This window comes from Labrus bergylta, chromosome 13, assembly GCF_963930695.1.
Source record: "Labrus bergylta chromosome 13, fLabBer1.1, whole genome shotgun sequence".
Taxonomy (NCBI): domain Eukaryota; kingdom Metazoa; phylum Chordata; class Actinopteri; order Labriformes; family Labridae; genus Labrus; species Labrus bergylta.
In genome coordinates, this window is record NC_089207.1 from 3,087,557 (window position 1) to 3,100,235 (window position 12,679).

Sequence of the window (12,679 nt, forward strand, 5' to 3'; positions counted from 1 at the left end):
TAACGACTCTGTTGTTCATTGCCTCTTAAAGTGACACTGTCGTATTTAAATCCAATGGCACCAACCATGAAATGTAGCTAATGTTTAATGGCATCATGTGCTAAAGTTTGACAAAGGGCTATAGCAGGTAAGATGTTAATACAACGGTCTGCAGGTACACTGTCCTATCTCTAAAAAAACAGCTCCCAATGAGCAACTTTATTAAGGCCAGTGTTTCTATCCAAAAGATCTTCTTCAGGCCATCAGGCTAACTCTAAATAAAGGCATCAAAAGCCTTTAAAATATAAAGTAGTATAGTAGTAGCATTACTTTCTTTTTCACACTATTGAAATTACATTAATATTTTAGGGAAGTCCAGTAAAGTCTGCATCCCAAAGCAAACTGACCTAAAATTTGAAGAAGTTGCAAATTGATGAATTGTTAATTTTCTATATCCAGCTCCAGACGACTTCATTGGAACACGTCCTTTAAACTCCACAGATATATCTGGGGCATTTGATTTAGCCTTTTTTTTAATCTGACTGACAGTAAACTTCAGGGTTTGGTGACAGAGTCCTGCGGGACATGATAAATCTCAAGGAACATGTCAAGTCCTTCTTTAAAGAATTTCCTCTTAAACAGCTGTATAAACAATGAATAAAATACACCGCTGTACGCTGTGGGAAAGACAAGAATCATTGGAAAACCAGCTGCTAGAGATGTCACACAATGTAAAGGCTGCCTATCAAAAAACAGATCTGTTGTCAAGAAGTAGATGACTAAGCACAAAATGGTTTATTTTACTTCCATTACTATTGTAAAAAGAAATCAGGCGGTATTAGATAATTATATAAATAGGACTTTTATGGCAAAATTAGTATATTGAATGAAACTTTGAATATATTGAATGAAGTCTGAATATATTGAATTGATTTCAATTCTCCAAATCCACCAGTTTCATTGTTGTCATCCAAAAGACACCCTGATGAATATGCTGGTTTTGCAAGATGACATCAGCTGAAATATACCAAATACTTTGTTGAACGTCAAAACTTTTTTGAGACAGCTGTTGGTACTCAAAATCATATGAATAATGTGGAATGTAGACCTTGAAGATCATCAATCATTGGAAGACTTTTATTGCTTAGGAGTAGTAATGCTCAACAAAACATTGCTGAGTGCACTTTGTGCATCCATCTCTAGGGAATTTTTTAGTCTCTTACTGAGATGTCAGCTGAAGTAACACTACGGACTTCCATTCGATATATTCAAAGTTCCATTCCATATATCCAGACTTTATTCAATATATTCAGACTTCCTTCAATATATTCAAAGTTTCATTCAATATATTCATTTCCTGAACGGCTTGCCATAGACTTTCAAAACTTCATATCCATATTTCAATAAGACTTAGTATGGAGAGACTGCACACTTTGTGTCAAGTCTTGTTACATGGAGAAGATGTCTAGCAAGTCCAAAGTCAGTCTAAAGGTTAAAAGAAATAAGTATCCCATTTTCTCTTCTTGCTACATCCAAAAGCTAAAGATGGTAACCAGCGGGACACCCAAAGAGTCGTGGATGCTGAAAAAGTGTCTGCTTCAACATTAGTCTCAAACTTTGATTGAGGCTATTTGTTGCTCTAATATGGCTTTCACACTCGCATAAAACTCCTGAAAAACTCCTGGTATTTGCAGGAGGAGCTGTATGTGTGAACGCAAACAGCCAAATGTTTTGCTCTTACCTCACCTGGAGTTTCTCCTGCCAGGCTCCTAGCAAATATTCTCATTGGAGCATCATATAGCAGAGTCCCTCTGCACCTTTAAGAAAAAGCTAAAGACCCAGCTCTTTCATGAATACCTACTGACTTAATGATGATGGTCTCCATATTATTGATGATGATGATGGTAATGACGATGGTTTTTGTTTGATAACGACGACTTATAAGATGGTTTCTATACTGATTAGAGCTCTCAAGAACTGCCCTCAATGTTGTGCTTTGCCTCTGGTCACTTCCTGTCAGCACCTGTGTGTCCAATCAGACTCTAAGCTGATCGTTTGCTCTTACTGACATTGTTCCCTTTTTTCTAGATCCTTGCTTGTGTTGTTCTTACTCTCTGATGTACGTCGCTTTGGATAAAAGCGTCTGCTAAGTGAATTGCAGAATTGTAGAATATAGCAGACTGTTGCTTTGTCCGCTACTTCCGCGTCGTTTCTGCATCTGTGAGGTGCATATGTGAACAGCCAAGTCAGGAGAATATGTGGAGCAGTCCTCCTGACATTATCTAGATTTTTTCAGGAGTGTATATGTAAAAATGGATTCGGTCTCTAATCTTTAAACTAAGCTCACAATGTTTTTTTTTCTATTTTGTGGGAACGACTCTCATCCGACTTTTGAAGCCAATGGTGTATTTCTAGCAAAGTCATTTTTATCTCTTGTCAATAGAATAAATAGTCCCAGTTCTCCAGCTTTTCTTTTGCTCGATTTGAGGCTTGACAAAACAAGTCATTTGAATTGGGTCCCTTAAGGCTTCATAAAAGTTTGATCAGCTTTTTTTCTGACATTTCATACAACATGAATAATAAATGAATTCATTACTTTTATCCAAACATTCCCCCCATAATTCAGACACAATGCTGTCTGGCTGGTATAATAATAACATGAATCATTTTGGCAGATTAGTCATTTTTATTTTGTTCAAGAAAGTAAAAGGGAAGCAAAATTCTTTTAAACACTTACATGCAAATAAGCTCCTGTTCTTCTGTGATTGGTCATCTATGTATACTGGACAGAACAAGACATTAAAAGGCTGTATATGTGATTTTTTTGATCCAGCAGATGTCGCCCTTGAGCACCAGCATGAAATCAAAACAACTTGCGCTGCATTGTTGTGTTAGCATGCTAATGCTAGCGATCTTTATGATGCTGGTATCTTCACACTGCATGTAAATTTACCTGAAATGAGCGTGATCTAGAAACACAGTTAAGCAGTGAGTACAGTATGTTATTCTTCTTTTCTCTAGTCCCTCAATTAAACAACTTTTATACACGAGGGGAGGAGTCAGCCGGCCGTCCCGGCGATGTAAACAAAGTGAAGATAGGACTCTGAAAACATCACAGACAGTGGGACTCGGGTGTTACACCCATTGTAGACAGTCATGACTCAGAGTTATTTTCAGAGGATATACTTCATTTCTACATTTAAGTGTGAAAGATCACATATAAAGACTTTAAATGATGTAATCTTACGCATTTTTCTCTATTTTAGAATAATATGATATGCAGATTCAGCTGTGACGCGTCAGAGAAATAGGAGTCTTGTGATTGTTTGCATACCAAGAGCTCACCTGTGACCCCAAACAGAGCATCGTTTCATTTCTCTTCCTATTTTTGTCCTCTTGTGGATGCTTATCACACACCTTGTAATTATCCCCCTGAGGGCTATAGTCGCATGCAAACATTTAACCTTTATCTTCTCTTCCTCCCTCCCTTCGTCATACATGAACACTGGGTGCTTGTTTTTGCTGTTTGCAGTAAATCATTTTTTTTTGATCAGACTCCTGTCCTCGTCTCGTCTCGTCTCGTATCTCTCCTGCTAAAACTCGTCGTTTAGTCGTCCTTTTGCTTCCTGGCAGCATCTCGTTTCCATGTTTTCCGTTTTGTGCTGCGTCTTTGTGCAGCCCTCACAAGACTAGCTCTGTCCTCCACCCCCGCCTCTCCATCTGTGCCACGCATTTATGTTGTTTCGCCGCAGTTACTGAAGCACTCATCCCTGATTGCTGCCAGGTGAGGCAGGCAAACCGGCTTGCGTGCGTTAATACATGCGTGTCATGCCTCGGGGGCCACACATACACAGACACACAAATACATCCAAAGTGAGTTTTTTTGGCGGGGCGGTGATGCATTAAAATGACATTGCTTGTTGCCATCATTGTCATTGTGTGATTTTTTTTCCCCAGCTTGTTTTCTTTGTGTGCAAAAAGCCTGTTGTTGTAGCCAGGTGTTAAATGACGACTTTAGAAAGAGTAACATTTGACCCCAGACATGTAGAAACTGCTACACAGCGTATACCGTCAACCCAAAACCATCAATCGCCTCAAGGCATTAAACAAAAAAAAAAGGTTTTCTCAGACAGTAATCACATTTTTTTGTGTGTTTTTGCAGATGTGTGTTTGTCTTGAGTATTTTTTTTCTCCCATCCGCTCCCTCTGGCCCAGTTGCTCCCTGCTGCTTTCCTCCTGCTTAACCAGGGTCAGTGGATGAGCTTTGCCCTCCTGCGTGGCCCCCGGGGCAGGAGGCCTGGATGTCTGAGTTTAAAGTGGGGGGGGGGGGGAACGACACAGCCTGAGATCACTCTTGCTGCTCTCTACAGGACCCCGGCAGCTACACAGACAGGAAGCTGTAATTAGGCCTAGTGGAGGCTTAACACTCTGGAGTCCTTTTTTTTCCTGCCTCACCCTGCCACCCTTTCTCTCTTTCTCTCTCTCCCTTTCTCTATCCCTTTCTCTCTCTCTCTCTCTCTCTCTCTCTCTCTCTCTCTCTCTCTCTCTCTCTCTCTCTCCCTTTCTCTATCCCTTTCTCTCTCTCTCCCACATTAAGAGACCAAAGCTCATAATTACGTGTGGTTGAGAGGATTGTAAGTCCTCTGATGTGAGGCAATTTAATGCTTCATTTATTTACCTTCATTGCTGTGTATTTCACTTTGCAGCCATCAGTGAACCTGAGGTGTTTTTTCACTCCAGAGCTTTAGAGAAAGCCAGGCTGATAATGAGAGTGTTATTTTTAATGATTGTGTTTTTTTTCGGTGCAGCAACTAAACGAGCAGAGAATTCTTTGTTGGTGCGCTTGTACAATGTTGACGGGGACATGTTTTAAAGGGGGTTATATTATCGTGTCTTTAAGCAGAGCACAGGAACATTGGTTGTTATGATGGCAGCAGATTTGTTTCTTATTTACATAAATATTATCTTACATAGATGGTACACTGTTTCTGAAAATTTTTGTTTGAGAAGTTGAGCCAGTGAAGATGTAGCTTGAACATGCATTCTTACTAATGGCCAGCAGGGGGCGACTCCTGCATACTGACTGATTGCATACTAAAATTAATGAAATAAGATCAAATGAGCTAACTTTTTCGGTTTATTTATTACATTAAAAAAGCTTTTTCAGTGTTTAGTCTTCATCAATTCCTAAAAGTCTTCTTCGTTACAGGATGATATTGATTTTTGATGTTTCTATTTATAGGGTAAAATGACATTAAAACAGGATATGCTGAAGGGAGTTGCCACCACATGGGAAACTGTCTTATGAGGCTGAATGTGTATTCACCATGTCATTTAAATATTCTCACTTCTGCTTTGGTGTGTTTTGGTACTAGTTTCACAATCGGAGTTCACACAAATGGCTGAATGAGCTTCCTATATAAAGTCTGCGATTCAAACAAATTAGAATTTTCCTATCCCCAAAGAATGAACAAAGCAAACAACAAAGGGATTACTGGTTTTACATGTTTGGAGAAGCTCCACTTAAAGAGTCTAAATAGTATATTACATCTTCTAACTTTTTGTACAGATAGCTTCCCAATCACTCAAGAGTATGAGCACGAAGCGACAACCCATGTGTTGAAAAAATTGAAGCCCCAAAAACTGCAGTTCCTTGTTTGTCAACTTGACAGCTGGCTGCAAAAGCAAGGAATCTCCAGGCCATAATAAACCAGTTTACAGACTGGGTTCAGACAGTTTACGTATCTGCAGCTTGTTTCTTTATTGGGACACATTATATTCTGTACACATTCTTTTTTTTAGAAAACAAGTAATTTGTTTTGATTGTAATAATCCAAAGACTTATTCATAAATATGCAATTATGAGCTGACTTAATGTGAAGGCTTTGAAGTTGTTGGCAAGAAGGCTTAGGGCCTACTTTAGTACTATGGAAGCGATTAGTGATCAGAACTCAAATGATAAAGCTAATTTGAAAATTAAAATTCATTAATAGAAATGCTTTTTAATTTTCAGAATACGAGTGTATTATTTGACTCAAAAATAAAATGATGACTAATTTATCTAATTTGAATTTTAGTTTTCAACTTCAAAAATGCACATTCTTTGACTAAATTAAAATGAAGAAGAAAATGACATTTGCTTTTTCATTTAAAAAAAATTGCCCCGCTAAATTTGTATCATAATTCAAATGAAGAAGCTAATTTTAAAATGAAAATGCAATAACAGAAACACGTTTACATTTTCAGAATATAGGTGCTTTATTTTACCTATATTTAAAATTAATATTCAGTCATCCAGTTTGCATTATACTTTTGATCTCTATGTATGCATATTGTATGACATAATTCGAATGAAAATGAAAAGGTCTTTGGCTTTTCGTTTTCAAACTTGTCGTGCTAAAAAGTTATTTATAATTCAAACTCGAACATGAAATGGCAAAGTGGACGGCGCAGGAAAGTGACTGAATATTAATTTTTAATAGGTCAAATAAATTTCATTTCTATTAATGGATTTTAATTTTCAAATTAGCTTTATCATTTGAATTCTGATCACTGATCGCTTCCATACAGTACATCTTTGACTGTCTAAATTGACTGAATGTTAGGTTGAGAGCATTTTTCACCTTGGCCATCGTTGGGCTTCATAACTCCTCTTTAGAAACCAATGGGTGACGTAATTGATACTACATCCATTTTTATACAGTGTATGATAAACACACTCTTTACCTAAAAGAGTCTGAATCGAGTTCCAGTTAAGTTGTATGTTTGTGTATACAGTATATTTATTTATTGAAGGTTTTATAAAGAATACTTAATATTTTGTATAATATTTGGTTGCTGAGAACACATTGCACATGGGAGCAGTCTATGGTTCTTATTGGGACTTGCATGCTGCAGATTTTTTTGAGGGAAGCCGTACATTTGATTTTGCTTAATAGACAGTCCTAGTTTTGAAAAAAATTGTCCCTTTTGTTGTTGTGAGGGGGAAAAGCAGCCAAGTTGTGCCTGGCAGGAGGTGTTTTCCTGCAGAGAGAGAGAGAGTGTGTTAGCAGCAGTGTTTTTTTGTGCGCCCTCAGCCTCATGTCTGCATTTGTACTCCATCTAATTTGTACCCCTCCTCTTCACAGGGTGCTGTTGTATCCCTGAGGCCACAAGGACATGAAGAACTAGAAGTATCTGTTGAGGTGTGTGAAAATCCCATACTATACTTCAGCAAATTTTTCCCACATTTTCTGTAATGAACCTTCTCTCTCTCTTTTTCCCAACAGGCCCTCCAGCTGACCTCGGGGGCTGCGTCCTGTGGGGCTTTGTTGTTGGTGGGCCAGCTGAACAGACCGTGCATGTGAGCGAGAGGTGATGAAATCCAGCATGAGGCAGTGGCGGCGGCTGGTGCTGGCGGGAATGCTAGCCTGGGGTCTCCTCTTCCTTGCCCTCCTTTCCTACTTCCTAGATGCTCGTGTGAATGAGACCCTGACGTCCACTTTGCTCTCCCAGCATCCCGACACTCGCCGCTTGGCCTCCATACAGGCCTCCCACCAACAGCTCTCCAACCTGGGATCCCAACCTGAGCCAGCCTCCGCCTTAACCACATCCTACACCAGACAGGAACCAGAGCCACAGCCTTCTGCCGGCTCCACGACCCCAGATCTCAGCCTCGAGGCGAGCCGCAGCCCCAACGGTGCCCCCTATGCCAATTACGCTAGCCAGGAAGCCAGTCAGCAGGACTACCTGGACCAGCAGAGTCTGGCTGCCTGGTCCTCTTTTGGTACAGAAAATGTGGGTTCTCACTCGAACCCTGCGGCCCTGAGTCGAGAGAAAACCTCCCAGACAGCAGAGTACCAGAACCCTGTCAGCGCCATGCAAAGTCACGACGGTGGAGAAGAAGAAGAAGACGACCGGGACAATGAAGAAGAAGAAGAACTAGGAAACAGAATAAGGACTGCAGCGGGAGGCAGAGGGGCCGGCGGTGACTCCTCCAATCTGGAGGAATATTACTTCTCAAAGTCGGCCTCTGTGGTGCAGCGTCTGTGGCGAGGCCGCGTGTCCGCCGGCATGCTCAGTCCCCGTCTCCAGCGCGCCATGAAAGACTACATGAGCGCCAACAAACACCACGTTTCGTTCAGCGGGCATCGCAGGCCGGCCCAGGGCGCCAAGGAGCTGCTGTGTCAGATGAAAGCCCAGGCCCGGTTGAGGACCGTGGACGGGTCGGAGCAGCCCTTCTCCTCTCTCGGCTGGGGCCGTCTCATTCCGTCTGTTCCCCTGGAGCAGCTTTACAAACATCAGGGCCGGAGCAGCTACAAGACCTGCGCCGTGGTCACCTCGGCTGGCGCCATCCTGCGCTCCGGACTGGGCAAAGAGATCGGTGAGTGGAGAGAACAAAAGAACTGGGAAAGGCTAGAATAGAATAGATGTTTATTGCCATTTGCACAGGTACAGGATAGTACAGGTACATTGGAATTTTTGTGCGTTTCTCCTTGAGTCAGCTTCTACAAAAAAATTAAAAATGATATATAAAAGAGAATAGCATTATAAGAAAAAAAAAAAAAGTAGAAAAGTACAAATAAAAACAAAAGGGCTAAAAGGGCTGGTAACCAAACATTAATATTGAAAAGAATCTTGTATCCAATGCTTGCTCCGATTTGCACTTTTAAGTTTCTTGTGCTTTGATCGGACTGTAAGTTATTTAAAGCTTCATTTACGATGGTCGGGAGCAAAGCCCTGCTTGTCTTTAGAAATACAGACAGACAACATTTGCGCCTTTATTTGTTAATTTTTAAAGAAATTTCTGCAGAAAAAGCATGTAAATATCCCTCAGAGGAATAAAAAGTGCTTTTATCAGTATTTAACCTCAGGCGTTTTGTTTTGGGGAAAAAAACCAAAAAATAATACCCGGCACCGCCAGTTGAAAGAAGATAAAGGATGACACACACACAAACATGTACGCTGAGAGTCCAGGATATTTTGAATATGCTTTTTTTTTTTTTCAGTGGAGGCTTAGCAACATGAATTAAGATCTAAAAGGTGTTACAAAGGTCCTTGTTGAGACATTTTGTATTAAACAAAGATTATCTCGACCACGTCTGCAGACTTGATTGCGTCGTCCTGTGAGCGGTTGTTTAAATATTTGCGATTTGGCAAACAGCTTTAGCTTATTAAAGATTTAAAAGAAAATCATGGCTGCCATCATGAGCTCTATCTCGAAACGTAGCTTCATCTCTTCTGCTTCAGTCGCTTGTTAAGATATTGAATTTTAAAGGTCAACAAAAAATCCATTTGCACCTCCAATGATTTGCATTTGCGTTAATTTATGCACGGCACTCGCTGATTAACTCGTCAAGCTGACTGTGAGCAGGTTTGAACGTGTGCCTACTAGGCTATACAGTGTGTCTTTGCATTACAGACTGTGTGTGTGTGCTTTCGGTTTAGAGGCGCTGGCAGCGTTTTGGGTAAGTAGGGAGGGTGTGAACTCCGTGACAGATGGCTCACTAGATAGAAAGCTGAACCCCCCTCTGGTTAACAATCAGGCTGCTTCGTATCGTGTATAGTTTTTTCTTGCATTTTCTGGTGAATTCAGATGCTCAGAGCTCTTTGTGGTGAAGAGCTTGGTCTTAATGCATTTTGTTTCTGTTATAGCGTTCTGTACATTGTCCCAGATAACACTGTCCCAGATAGAGAGCACATGTTTCAGAGAAAATAAAATGCACATGAGCGATGTAATCAAACATTGTGGTCACAGTGGAGTTTACCTGGTTTCAGCGGAAAAAGTCATCGCTGCAGTCCTTCACTGAGGTTTTCACTTGCTGCTCTGTGCAAAAGACAGGTGTGGGTGCGTCGTGTTCACCGAAAATAAGGATGCATTTGATTAAATCTCTGAGTGAGTGTGTGACTGGATGCCTGCATGTATCTTTTTTGGCTTGTTAAAGAATAGTAATATCAGAATTCCATCAAATACGGCCTTAAAGGCTTTATATGTGATTGTTGTCACTTAAATGTAGAAATCAAGTATATCCTCTGAAAATAACTCTGTGAGTCATGACTGTCTACAATGGGTGTAACACCCGAGTCCCACTGTCTGTGATGTTTTCACAGTTTTCAGAGTCCTATCTTCACTTTGTTTACATCGCCGGGACGGCCGGCTGACTCCTCCCCTCGTGTATAAAAGTTGTTTAATTGAGGGACTAGAGAAAAGAAGAATAACATACTGTACTCACTGCTTAACTGTGTTTCTAGATCACGCTCATTTCAGGTAAATTTACATGCAGTGTGAAGATACCAGCATAATAAAGATCGCTAGCATTAGCATGCTAACACAACAATGCAGCGAGAGTTGTTTTGGTTTCATGCTGGAGCTCAAGGGCGACATCTGCTGGATCAAAAAATCACATATAAAGCCTTTAATGGGATATTGTGAATGCTAATGCGCTTATAGGCTACCATGAATATTAGCCCCCTATAAAAAATAAACTTGTGCCTTGTCATACATACGTGATCACATTTTAGTCTACTTACCTACCTGTAGGATGGATGGATGGATGGATGGATGGATGGATGGATGGATGGATGGATGGATGGTGTGGGAAAGGTAGCAGGTATCAGCAGAAATTCAAGCTTACATCCGGTGCAGAATCAGGAGAGAACATGTTGTGAAAAAATATCATCATTTTTATTCTGGTTGGTGTTTTTAGTTCTGGAGTATGTGGAACATTCGAACCATGTGGTAACTTATTTTAGGAAGCAGCGAAAAATAAAGACAGTCTTTAGCTTTAGGGCTCCAGGCCTTGGACTTAAACTCGGCAGGTGCTTCGAAAATCTCTGTCGATGCATCATCATCCTCCCCATGTTCGTTTTTTGGTTTGAGTCCAATAATGGGATCCATATGCACATGCTCAGAATCTGCCTTCATTGTTCTTCCTGCTTTGAACACACATACCTCGTAAAGAGAATTTCTATGCTTCATGCGACTCATTAGAAATTACTGAGATGAAGTCAAATTAAATGTTAACCAAAGAGCGTTTCTTCTCTGAAAGGGAATCGCACACATTTCTACGTCAAAGAGGCGGTAGCAGGGTGTTGGATCAGTGTGTCATCATCATGGTATTCAGTTCTTTTAAAAAAAGGAGATGCTGCTCCTCAGAGGGGACTCTGTGACTTGACGACTAAGATAGATGTAACAGCAGATTAATTATTGAGCTGCCTCTCAGAGTTGGAGGAGCTTGACTTTGTTACATTAATACTCAGGGCTCAGACTCAACATGAAATCAAACAGCATTGATCCCGCTCTGTCTTCTTCTTCTTCTTCTTCTCACCCTGCGGTTCTCTCCAAAAAGGCTGCACTGCATTAAAAAAAAAAAACATCCCGCCAGGCAGCTTCTGAATGGTGGAAAAAAAAAAAAAAATCATTGAATGATGAATCTGAACATCATTTATTTTCTGTGCAGCCTGCAGCTTGGCTGGGGTTTAAATTAGCATCTTTATGAGCGGCTGCAGAACCTGCATCCTGTGAGACTCTGTAGCTGAGGTTTAGGTTCGCTTTCTTCTGAGTGTGTGATGTGTGGCTGCCATCATGTGGTCAACAACAGACACTGCATCCTCAGGATGATTGAAATGATAGAGCACTACCCAGTGTCACTGATCATAGTTTGTAATATTGTTGACGTAATAACCTGTTGAGTAATCCTCAGCATTTGTCAGAAAAGCCTCGTCCCTCTTTGTATGGGGGTGGGAATTTATAATTTCATGACAGTAAATAGGATTTATTGTTCATTTCATTTTTTTTGTTTAATCATTTATTTCGGTAACAAGAAAAAAACAAAAACATTTTGACTGAAAAGGTGTACGCTGAAGCTTTAGCTTATTACACCTCCCCTTATTACAAATCTTATTATTTAAGACACTACTAGTTTGGTTACAAAAAAACCAAAACATATCAGAACAAAATTTCCAAATGTTCCAAGAATTTCTTTCAAAACAAAACAAATGAAAACAAACAAAAAACAAAACAGAAGTCAAAATCACAAAACACATCAAACCAATCTTTTATATTTGTTAAACACCTTTTTTTTTTTTTTTTTAAACAAAACTTTAAATCTGGAAAGTGAACGACACATTCTTAATTCCATGGCATAAGTTACACCTGTTCTTTATGTTTGTCCTTACCTTTGTTTTTTTATACACACCTATTCCCCTTAGTTCATACCGGCTCTCTCTAGTTTAAAAAAACCTCTGAATACTGTTCGGAGGCAAATGATTGTACGCCTTGAACATTATCTGAGCAGTTCTTAGATCTACTAGATCGCTGAATTTTAAAGCGTTAGATGAGCAGAGGGTTTTTTAATTCCTTCCATCAGAGGAATAAATGAAGCAAAAACAAACATCTGCAATTAACATGAAACTTCCACACACACTCACTGCTCTGACTTTAAATGTTTTTCTGTCGGCAGTAATTTATCCCCTCTAAAAAACGCTTAGAAGTGATATTAAAAACTACAATTAAAAATGAAAATGACATTGAAATACATTCATGGACTAAAGCGACTGAAAGGAAGCTTTGGCATATTTTTTACACAACATGATCTGTTACCCTGAAACTAAACCAAAAACAGAAAAATGTTTCAAATGGTTCTTATAAAAATAAAATAAAAGCATCAGCACTAGTGTTCACGGGGGGCGATGTATCAAAATGCATCCCTGTCAAAGCAGT

At 40.0% G+C, this 12,679-nt stretch overlaps 1 protein-coding gene across 2 annotated transcripts in view; it reads left to right on the plus strand.

Annotated features, from left to right (window-relative positions):
- st6gal2a (ST6 beta-galactosamide alpha-2,6-sialyltranferase 2a) overlaps positions 1 to 12,679 on the plus strand; it is a 65,546-nt gene that overhangs the window by 19,442 nt on the left and 33,425 nt on the right. For both annotated transcript variants that reach the window (XM_020655361.3, XM_065961900.1), the window contains exons 2-3: positions 7,107 to 7,163; positions 7,248 to 8,341. In XM_020655361.3, the coding sequence (XP_020511017.2) occupies positions 7,336 to 8,341 (1,006 nt within the window). In that variant the 5' untranslated portion in view covers positions 7,107 to 7,163; positions 7,248 to 7,335. The remainder of the gene's footprint in view (positions 1 to 7,106; positions 7,164 to 7,247; positions 8,342 to 12,679) is intronic.